We start from the raw sequence: 12,287 nt of genomic DNA, 5'->3' as shown, positions 1-12,287 counted from the left end.
GAAACACAAAATGGAAGAGGATTTAGTTTTGAAGTGACAGTAAGTTTTAGTTTAATAAACCCTTGCAAAAATAGAAATTTGAAAACTTAGATGCAACAATGGAGACAAGGACTCTCACTAAGTTCAAAATATGAAAAAGTAAACACAAGAAGAAGTCAAAAGGGATTCAACATCTATACATAAAAATTAATTTTAACCATGTATAAATAGTAAAATTTTCCACCTGGCCCTACCTAGCTACGCCCCTCAATACACTTCCTTTGGAAAGGAAAATCAATCAAAGAACCAGACAAATGCTATAAAATTAACAATAAAACAGACTTTTGCTATTTTAAAAACCATTCAGAAAGAAACCTCATATGTATCTGTAATTAACTTCAAAGGGAAGATCCTAACATAGCAATGCATAAGCACAAACAAATTTAAAGCTAAACCACATAAAAGTGTCTATGTTTAATTGGTACAACACAAAGCTTATATGATTTTCATACATTTATTACATTTAAGCTTTGTCCCAGAATAAACTACAAGCTGTACATCAACCTGCAGAAGAATGGAGAGAAAAAAAAAGGATAGCCAGGTGCACTAAAGCTCCCGCTATGCGCAGGTTCGGGGAAGGGCCGACCACAAGGGTCTATTGTATGCAGTCTTACCTTGCATTTCTGCCAGAAGCTATTTCCAAGGCTTGAACCCGTGACCTTCTGGTCACATGGCAAGAAAATGAAAATGCAAGACGACTAAAATTTGCCTTTTATCGTTGCAACTTCTTCCAGGCAAGTCGTATTTTGTTGATAAGGCACCCTAATTCTATACAATTGACGAGAAATGATGAGGAAATGGAACATGAATTTGCCAGAGATGATGGAGGCAGGAGTACTTTAGTCCTCCATCACACACCACCATTTATACCACCACACTGTCTTCGGGTTTGTTGTATCTCGAGACAAGCTTTTCAAAACTCAACATTTTGTTCAATGCACCAATATAGGCTCGGGCACTAGAGATAACAACATCCATATCCGCTCCAGTTCCACTGAAAGAAAAGATGAGACAAGAATTAATGTCAAGTCAGAAAGGAAAACTGATAGATTATTCTGGTAAGCTACGAGGCACCTAAGAAGATGATGTTCACGTATCAACTACATGCTGGACTCAAGCATATATGTAGGATATGTTTTTGATACACAGTCAAGCATTGTCATCACTTTGTTAAGCATTTGAAGCTCCTACTTGTACTGTTGGACACACTTAGTGCCGAAGTCAAGATTTTTATTAATGGGGTTCAAATATGAAGTAAACACACAAAGAAGCCAAGGGGATTCAACATCTACTATATATACATAAAGCATACTTAATTTTAACCTTGTATATAAAGTGTAACTTTCCACCAAAGGGGTAATGTTTAGAATATCTTCAGTTTAGTTATGCACGAATGAGGGTTGTGGTAGCAGAAACAAGAATGTTATGTCAATTAAGGGTTCTGCTTCAGATGATACATATATATTTAGTATATAATTGCTTGACATATTAGATACTGAAGTTCCTTACCTGTGCTATGATACATTTATACTATATAAAGGTTAGATATTGATATCGTTACTTGTCATATTTTGTGTGTATATTTTTCTACTACATTTACACTTCCATACTGTGTCATTGTTTGGAAATTTTCCATGAAAACTCGTCTCTGACTCTATCATCTCCATATTCCCAGATTCTACATGAAAGAACTGAAAGGGAGATAGAGGCAAACAACATTTTGTGTAGATTTCATACCTACATGTACGGTGAAGAGTCTGTCCAGTTGAGCCATTTGTTACATTATGGTCATCCTCACTGCGGATTGACACTCTAGTTGAAGCTATGGCATCTATACCTTCTGTGACTGCATTCATGGTATATTCGAGGAGCGTTATAGGCACCTGCATAATGAGGAAAAGTACATTAATGCAGTACACGCACCATATATAGGATAAATGTTTTATAAATATAATTGCAATTTTTGACCATCAGTTTTATGAGAGTTTCTGTTGTATCAAACCTTCACAATGAGGTCCACTGCCTTATAAGTTGCATCAACAGGTCCTGTTCCAACAGAACAAGCAATATGCTCTTGACCATCAGTGTTTATAAGCTTAACAGTTGCTGTAGAGAGGCCAAGACTTCCACACGTAATCTGTCCATTGAACGTTAGATCATTTTGAATCAGCTGAACTGTTATTTTCAATCCAAAAGAAAGAAAGAAAGAAAGAAAAAGGACCGACAAAGACAAGACAAGGGAAGAGTTTCATCTACCTGTACATCTCCAAGCTTCCAATAAACATGAGGCTGGAGAACTTCATCTGACATCAGTGCTATTAAGTCCTCATCTGTAATTTTCTGAAAGAGCAGTAGGGAAGACAAATAAATGAACAATATATTTCATCTGCTTCAACTTCTAGATTGGTTCCACACAGGTAGAAGTAGAAATTTCCAGAGCTATTGAGTGCTTAATAACAGAAATATGAACAATTTAATTCACCTTTTTCTTCTCAGCTACTGATTTAAAACGCCAAAAGAGGTCCTCTAGTTCTTTTCCATCAATGTCATATCCAAGCTGGAATGGGATTAAAATGAATGATCCCTTTTTTCTGATAAAAAAATATGTGCAATCCATAAGGTATGCAACTTACCTCAAGCATTTTGGATTTCAATGCATGGCGCCCACTGCAAAAAATATAATTCAACATGTTATCAATTTACTAAAGGAAGGATGTAGCTCAATGTGAAAGTTGCAAATGAGAAATTAAGATGGAGGTGCAGGAGGGAGAATAGTAAAGATTATTATTATGATTGTGTGATACAATAGTGACAACAACCAATTTATAGCAAGAAAATGTCAACAAGACTTTAGCTCAAACATAAGAGAAAGAGATACTAAAGGCTGAAATACTACTTTATTAAAAATGGACAATTTACTGTTGAAATAGCAACGGTATGGAGTTCATGGGGCAGTACTCCAGTACGAAAAGAACTTCTTCCATGATAGCAACAAAAAGCTGATAGTAAATGTAAGATCAAATCGAATGGCGTGGAGATCATGGAGCTATACTCGCAGTAGTAAAAAAATATTTCCAAAGTAAACATAATAAGCATAGACTTGCAAACAAACTGAATGATCTCTATGACATTACAAAAATAATTATTGACTGGAAAACCAAAGCATACCTGAGTTTCCCAAGGACAATACCCGCTTCATTAGAACGACTAAGCCCAATATCTTCAGGAGATATAATCTCATAGGTATCCTTGTGTTTTAACATTCCATCCTAGAGCATATAAAAGGGAAGCAATAAGACAGAAGAAACTTAGATTATTATCTCTTCTTTTAGTTGAGAACTTTATGATAATTGAAAGTTAGAAAATCTAATCATTAGGAAGGAAAAACAGAGGGGCCAATGGGGAACTAACAACAAATAATCAAAGAATGGTAACTGAAATAATTGAAATCTAAGAAGAATCTGAACAGCCAGCCGAAAAAATAATTGAATTGAGCTCTAACGGATATGTAGAAGATACATTGCTAAATTCAACAAGAGAAAATTACAACAAATGCACACCTTTAAGTGAAAAGGCCAAAAAGGAAATAAAAAATTTCAAAGATGAAAGAGTGGGTAGATTCAAACTTTTGAAGTTAAGCCCTTTTTGTTGGGAGCTAAAAGATATCTTAATCTAGGAGCACCTGTGGTTTCTGTTATAATGCCCCCAAAAAGGATACGTTGAGGCTCCTACTGGGGTGATTTTTTGTGGACTTTGAGGCTTCTTTCTTTGGTGGTGATTTCTGTTATAATGCCCCAAACTTGACAAAATATATACATGTACTTAAGCTTCACTAGTGAACAAGTGAGTCAAGTGTCCAGTCTCAGAAAGAGGAAGTAAAACAACAATACTTTCAGTAGATTAACGAAATGGATCTTACAACTTAAATAACTGCATGTTATGTTTAGCAATAGTAATATGACGAAAACGTTTACAACACTGAATCTAGGTGCATCCATGCTATAATTAGAAAAAATAACACAGACCTGATGGATGCCACTTTCATGAGCAAATGCATTAGCTCCAACAATGGCCTTATGTGGCTGCACCTGTAGCCCAGTGTAATCCTCCACCTGCAAAGATATAGGTCAGCAAAAAGCATTAAAAAACAGATTTTAGCCAGTATAAGTCTCTAGAAGATTTGGATGCAACAAGTGTACAATACCATTTTGCTCAACAGGACAATATGTTGAGTATTAATCCCCGTGTAGAGGCCACCTAATACTTGCTCTCCACGACATTTTAAGGCCATTACAACCTATTTTAGTACAAGGGAAAGGTAAAAAGTTAAAACGAAAGAAAGAAAGCACAAGAAAATGATCAAACAGAAAAAAGTATCAAAGAGGCAAAAGAGCTCCTATACAAGTCGGTAGTTTGTCAATTTTCAAGTGTCAGGTATCACCGTCAAAGGCTGTAAAGTAATCCATTATTTTTTGCATTTTTGCAGCTGTTCTTGTCAATATGATTTGTCTTCCATAAAACAAAAAAAGAGAAGCAGCTAGTCCCTCATATAAGCAATATTGTATCAAATTCAGTATGAAACCTATTGGTAGGTGAAACAAGCATTTACTGGACGGGAATATAATGATATGGAACAGTTTTAACTTTTAACACCTATCATATAGCAGAAAAGTTAGCTGGCACTTGTTTTTGCTCTTCTTCATACAATATTATTCTCATTTGATTCTAACAAAGAATATAATGATAATATACCTGCTCTCACGTCTTCACGAATAAGAATTAAGCCATACACAATTTCTATTCCTTTCTTGTTGTGTGTGAAAATTGGACTAAGACATACTTTTAATTTGGTGAGACAGTAACAATTCATGATAGTATGGAATCTCACACCATAGGCTGTATAATCCTTACGGGTATGAAAATATTTTATGGTCTCAGTCATTCTTCTATCAACTATTCCATTTCATAATCATTCCTTTTCTTACCACCCACTCCCTACCCCATTCCATTTTGTGGACCTCAAAAATCATGCATGTAAGAAGCTGAAGTGTGTTTGTTTGTACAAGAGTCTCTGACTCACCTCCTCCAGAGAAGCATTCCCAGCTCTTTCACCAATGCCATTAATGGTCACTTCTAGTTGTCTTGCACCTGCACAAGCTCCCTGAAATTGGACAATGCTTCAATATTTTTCATACATAACCATTTTAGGCATGGAAGAAATTGAACACTTACAGCTAAAGTGTTGGCAGTAGAAAGGCCAAGATCATTTTGGCAGTGTGTTGATATTATCACATTTTCAATCCCTGGAGTATTTGCTTTTATGTCAGCAATTAATTGTCCAAATTCACTTGGAATATTGTATCCAACAGTATCAGGTATGTTAAGGGTTGTTGCACCAGCTTTGATAACTTCTCCAAGGATATCATAAAGGAACTCTCGATCAGACCTAAACAACAAATATAGACTCGGTCAGAAAGGGCTGCATCCCAAGTAGTATGAAGTAAATACACACGCGCAAGGGTTACCATTGAACTTATGAATTAGGTACCACATGGACAGCTTTATCATTGCTCTAAGCCTCCAAGGTTACTCTTTTAGTCTTTTTAAAACTACCTTTTTTTTTATAACAGTGGTTTCTGAACCAACTTGGACACGTACATTTCTCCAACTACTTACCAGCGAGCAACAATAAAAAAAGGTTTCTTACTATTATGAAGGTTAAAACTATGATTTTGTAATTTTAGTTCCAGGTATTACTAATCTCCTGCCACATCCTTATTCTTCCCATAATATAATATATAAATTTCTACCTAACTTATCTGATATTATTTATGCAAGCAATATAAGACAACCAATCACTGCATAATTAATTTTGAATTATATGCAGATTATCAAAAGGGCAATCAAATATTGCCTTGTTAATGCTAAATTTTATGAAGGTTTTATCCTAACGACTAGTTCTTTAAAGTTGATAAGAGGAGTTGCTTAGATAGTAAGCATTTTCCACCTCCAACTCTAAGACTATTGATTCGAGTCAACAAAAAAAGCAAAAAAGGTATAGCTCCTAGGGAAAAAATAACAGAAAAAAACTACTAAACTAATGCCGCCACTTCTGTTTGTAAAGAAGCATAATAGTAAATGATAATCTTCTTTTAACCCAAAAAAAAACTATTTTTTAAAAAGTTTAAACCTTTTTCTTTTCATACTTTCATTCTTCCTTTCTTCTTATTAAAAAAGAATGATGAAATATGTATTAGATTGTGTGCACCTAGATTAGTTCACTGAATACTAACTAGTTCTGACACTGATTAGAAATTAATAGGCCTTTGGCCCTAAATTTCAAATACTTTTTTTAACTAAAATTTTTGAAGATGAAAATATGTTTGGTTATATTTTTTGCAAAAAAAAAATAGATTACTATATTTGCAATTCATGAACATGAATTTGGAAAATAAATTTAGAGTACTTTCGAACATGAGCATGAATTAGGAAAATAAGTCTGGAGTACTTCAAGTTGAATTTGAAATTTTGTAATCATATCACTGATTTTAAAAACAAAATGAAATTATTCTATTAAAAAAATGGGGTGTTCGAAAGGGAAGAAAATATTATTCTTAAGACCATCTCTAATCCATTTCTTTTTCAGTGTCTGTACTTTATATTTGAAGAGTAAAATAGAGAATAAGGTCTCCAACTATACTCCAAAAAACCCTCTATTCTTTATTTATGAAGAGGTGAGAACTACTGTTCATCCTCTATTTCATTTTTCGATTATTTTAATATTATATATATTATATAACATTTATAATTAACATATTATAAATTATATAAAATCATTAATTAAGTTTTTAATATTCATAATTATTTTAAATGTATGTATTATATTTATTATATTAATTTAATTTTATACTAATTTATAATTTTAATTAATGAGGTTCCGTAAAAAAAATTGAGATATAAGTTAGTTTTATTATAATTTATAATCGTAGTAAAAAAATAACCATCACAAAAGTGAAAAGGGCACGTGTAAATGAATAATTAAATCAAAAACATTTAAAAATATATTACTGAAAAGTACACTACTTCCATCATGAATTAATAATTTTTTAAAATTTTCGTCACCTTAAATATTTAATTTATAATTATAATTATTTTCCACTATGAAAAAATGCACAAAATTTAAATGATAATTCAAATAATCTACTTTTTGGAGAAAGGAAGTGTTATATGATATAATGACTATATGTATTATACTCGATATGATAATCGAGAATGAGCGTGATCATAATACGCCAATTCAAGATACTTCGGAAGCTCCAACTACAACGACAGAAATGATGGTAGATGAAAATCTCCAATTTGAACAATTTTTAACTAGACATAAAAAAAGTTAAGGACAAAAATGCTCATTTTGAAATATGTAATGCATTAATAGAGCATTTATGGGAGCAACGTAATAATATTGAAAGTTGAGTATTTATTAAATTAATTTTATGATGATGTAATATTTATATAATTGTATTTCATCAGTGATTTCACTTTTATTTGAATTGTCCATTAATATGTGTTATAATATTTGCTTGTAATTTATATTATTTAGAAATTTAGGATGAATTATAATTTTGTATTACATGAAAAAAATTGAAAAGAATAAAACTTTATATTACATGAAGATTATATAGAGTGATTATTTGAAAAAAGAAGAAAGGATTTATATTATAAAATAAGAAAATAAAAATAAAATAAATATAATAAAATAATATTGAGGAGAGATAAAAAAAATCGTTTTAGAGTGTAAAATAGATATTGGGTTGGAGTTAGGGGTGTTCACGGTTTGGGTTAAAACCGATCCAAACCGAAAAACCAAACCAATCTGATCAAATAAACTGATTTTTTATTTGGTTTGGTTTGATTTTGGTTTTGTTCAAAAATACCGAAGAAATAACCAAACCTAACCGACAAATCATATACATATTTTTCATAATTATATGAACATAATATGTTTATTTTTATGAACACTTTTTTTATGCAAAAAGTGCAGCACACTAATTTAAAATAGTAAGGTATGATGCATCTTTTATTTGTACAATCATATCATTAGCTTGTGCATTATTCAGTAAATTTATGCTGTTAAGTACATTGAATCAGCTAACAATATAAACAGAAAGTTAAACATAAATAAAATTCTGGTATAAGAATTATAAGATCCAAGATGACACAAAGATAAAAAAATTGAATGAATTATTGTCTTTTTTTCTCTTTTGAATGAATCGTTTTATTTTTTATTTTTGTGTATGGTTAATAACCGAATAACTGAACCAAATCAAACCTAAACCGATAACAACCAAACCGATGGTTGTATATTTTATTTGGTTTGGTTTGATTTTAATAATTTTAAAATCTATTAAATTGATTTGATTTTGATTTTGACCAATAATCGATCCAAACCGACCCGTGAATACCCCTGTTGGAGTTGATTGTCTCCAAATAGGGATAGGATTGGAGATGCCCTAACAATGGGGTGTTCGAAAGGGAAGAAAATATTTTAGATTCTTAGTTTTTTTCATACCTGATTTATTAAAATTTTAAAAATATTTATCCTAAATTAAACAAATTTCTTTAAAACAAGGGGAAAAAATAAGTTTTACAAATGACATTTTATGTTAAACTTAATTGTGTTATTCTCACCCTCTAGTATACATCATCTTCATTCCACCTCCGTAGATATTTTATCTATCTAGATTACAACAACAACAACAAAAACAACATATTCAATGTAATCCCACAAAATAAAATCTAAGGTAGGATAAAGTATACACATAATTTTAAAACTACTACCTTAGAATTGGAAATTATCTAGATTATATACACAATTTTAAAATGATATTTTACTTGTATACTGAACACTTAAAAAAACCACGTATTTTTTTAAAAAATAATTTTTATACCAAACACACCACCCAATATCGTCTTTTCAGAATTTTAAGAGTGATCTACCAGCTATTCCCACAAATTAAATAAACATCTGAAACCATCCAGAAAAATCCACTGAGCAATTAGCTTATAACTCAAAAGTGTAGGAGCTCAATAGCTAAGAATTGCTATTGTTTTGGTTCAATAATTTAATAACTTTAATGTAGTGTCATTTGGTAGAGTTTATTAGCAAAATTAATGTATACATTAATTATGTGTATTAGTAGTACTGTTTGATACACTTTTTCATGTTATGTATTAGTTATACATTCTATTGTGTATTACTAATACCATGGATTTCTAAGTATTAGTAATGCAAGAGGATTTAATGCACGCATTAACATGATTAAAGACTCAATTATCCCTCAAAATCTTTTTTACATCTTTTCCACCATAATTGTTAAGGATATTTTTGTAAATAAATATTTTTATGCAATGCATGCTATTTTAAATACACTAAACTAAATAATGCATAAAAAATATAATATCTATGATTAATGCAAGCATAACTAATACTTACGAGTATTATTGCAAGCATTAAAAATTGAGTGATTTGTGTTCTAAATGGAGTAAAAGATATATTTTTTAAAATGTTTTAAAAATCTTCATGTTTGGTTGATTAAAAATAATCTTTAAAATGAGAAAAATAACTTTATTAATTAAAACAAGGAAAAAGTTACAAAAATGGCATTTTATGATGATTTTAACCTCCCCAACTTCCAACGCACCTCATTTTTATTGCACCTCACCTCACCCCCAACATCTCATCCCCACCTCACTTTTGTAGTATTTATCAAGAATAATTATTTATTTTACTTACTAAACCTAAGTTGCTCGGATTCGGGTGTGGGTGTCTGAGACGAATGCAAATCCGAGAGTCGGATTCAGCAAAATCTAAATTTTAAAATTCAGGAATACGAATTCGAGTATGGATACGGGTGCAGGAATTTAGCTAAAAGTATTCAATATTATAAAAATATAGTTATAAAGATAAATATATTCTTCCCTCAAAAAAGAAAAAGAAAGTCATTCAAGACCTTCCACCAACTCTCCTCATAGATCATTGCTATTGGCTACTATAAGTCGGATTACAACCGCTTGAATATTTAGCATCTTTCTGTTTGACTTAAAACATGAAGTTTTGGCTTGAAACATGAAGCAACAAATATTGACCAAGAGGAAAAGTATCTTGGTCAAAGTATCTGATGTGGGTTGACCGAATCCCACAAGTATCCCACACCCGTCTAATGTGGGTTGTCCATGGACTCTTGGTCAACGTATCCGATGTGGGTTGACCGAATCCCACACGTATCCCGCACCCGTCTCGTGTCTACATGGGTGTGGCAGCAAAAATGAAGAGTTTGCGCAACTTAGTAATAAGCACAAAAAAAATATTATTACTTTATCCTAATTTATGTGACACTCTTCTTTTTTAATCCGTTTTAAAAAATATACATTTTCTTATTTAATAACTACTTAGTGGCACCATCTCTATTTTATCTGAATCAAATACCCGTTTAGTAATACTTTATTGTGAAGAAAAATCAACGATAAATCTAACAAGTACAATTTGATAAATATAAACAAAAATTCTTTATATCTTAAACATTTTATCTGACCACAGTACAAACATAAATTTTAAAAAATAATTATATTTATTTTATTAGAAATTATTTTCCAAAAAATATACATTTTTCTCAACACATCCCTAAAATTATTTCATTTTATTAATCAATCACCAGCTAATAGAATTTTAATCATAAAAAGAGTAATATTTTAATCTCAACGTGACAAATATTTTAAAAAAAGGCACACTGACCCGCCATAAACCGTATAAAAAAACAAGATAATTGAATGTATAGTGTCGTCAAATTAAATTAATTTCAAAATTATTAACTTTATCCTATCAATCAAACGATAAAAACAAACGAAAGTAAGTAATATTTTTTAAAAAAATGCATACCTTCCAGCATCTTCAGGACTAAATTCAACATCTTCACATCCAAGGCTTCTGGCATAAGCTACCATACTCGTTGCTTTCTCCACAACTTCTTCTCTACTCATCATCAATTTATACTTCATATGTATTTCACTAGTCGCAATAAACGTATGAACCCTAGGTTTCTTAGCATATTTCACAGCTCCCCAAGCTTTATCAATATCATTTTTATTACATCTAGATAACCCACAAATCACAGGCACATATCCATTTTCATCGTTATAATTACCAACTTCTTCTGCAATTAATTTTACAGCTTCGAAATCAGCTTCAGATGAAGCTGGAAAACCAGCTTCGATTATATCAACACCGAGTTTCGCGAGTTGACGAGCGACATCCAGTTTCTCTTTTGTAGTCATTGTAGCACCTGGAGATTGCTCACCGTCACGTAGAGTTGTGTCGAAAATGCGGATGTATTTTGGATCGGAGATTTTACTGGGTATATATTCAGGTCGTCGATGGCGAATCGAGCATCGGATAAAGTTTTTTTTAATTGAAGGAGTGAAGTTATTGCTATTACAAATGGAGTGAAGTAGAGGATTTTTGGATTGGAAGGAGGAGACATTACTGCTCTGAGAAAATGCAGAGTTTGTACACAGAGAAGAAGAAGAAGACGACATTTTATTTTTGGTAGACAAAATAGGAGAAAATGTGCAGAAAATGGTCAAACACAGGAGAAAAGTGGGTTTGATAGTGGCCTTTTAATGGTAACCAATGGAGGATACAAAAAAAAACGAGAGTATATATTTCATTCGTTTCATTATTTTTTTTGATTTGATACAATATTTTAAAATATAATTTATAATTTATAATTTAAAACAATTTTTTGAATATTTATATGGTTGAAAATTATTTTACTAGGTGTAAAATAAGAATTTTAAAATTAAATTATTTTTATTTATATTAAAGTAATATATTTTTTGAAACGGATTAAAAAGAAAAGAAGGTAAAGAAATTAAATTAAGAAAGGCTGACACGTAAGAAAATAATATGTTTTTAATAGCGTATTCCAAAACTTAATTATTATTTTTTTGGAACGTGGACACCAATTCATGAGTCATGTCTAACTTTACCTTATAAGCATTTATCTCATATATATCCCAAAGATTTAGAACCCATTTGGATTGATTTATAAATTGATCAAATCAACTTATAAGCTATTTTTAGTTTATTGTGGTATTTGCTTAATATTAACTTTAAGTCATAAAGTTCTTAAAATCGGTCAAAAATGATAAAACTTAGGATTTCTAACCTTTTTTTTCCAAGTGCTTAAAGT

At 31.2% G+C, this 12,287-nt stretch overlaps 1 protein-coding gene across 2 annotated transcripts; it reads right to left on the bottom strand.

Moving 5' to 3' along the window:
• Window positions 1–341: 341 nt before the first annotated feature.
• On the bottom strand, window positions 342–11,688 carry LOC129888972 (2-isopropylmalate synthase A). 2 transcript variants are annotated; one of them, XM_055964050.1, is made up of 12 exons: window positions 10,976–11,688; window positions 5,272–5,485; window positions 5,120–5,200; window positions 4,244–4,336; window positions 4,065–4,151; window positions 3,208–3,308; window positions 2,673–2,706; window positions 2,522–2,596; window positions 2,296–2,379; window positions 2,042–2,176; window positions 1,781–1,922; window positions 342–1,033 (listed from the first exon to the last, which is right to left on the bottom strand). In XM_055964050.1, exons 1-12 carry the CDS (start codon window positions 11,629–11,631, stop codon window positions 972–974), a joined length of 1,764 nt encoding a protein of 587 aa, XP_055820025.1. In that variant the 5' UTR covers window positions 11,632–11,688; the 3' UTR covers window positions 342–971. The 2 variants fall into 2 exon arrangements, with proteins under 2 accessions (XP_055820025.1, XP_055820024.1); XM_055964049.1 differs by having other exon boundaries at window positions 1,777–1,922; window positions 10,976–11,687.
• Between the last annotated feature and the right edge of the window lie 599 nt (window positions 11,689–12,287).

The sequence above is a fragment of the Solanum dulcamara genome, chromosome 5 (assembly GCF_947179165.1).
Source record: "Solanum dulcamara chromosome 5, daSolDulc1.2, whole genome shotgun sequence".
NCBI lineage: Eukaryota > Viridiplantae > Streptophyta > Magnoliopsida > Solanales > Solanaceae > Solanum > Solanum dulcamara.
This window is presented reverse-complemented; position numbering and strand designations above follow the sequence as displayed.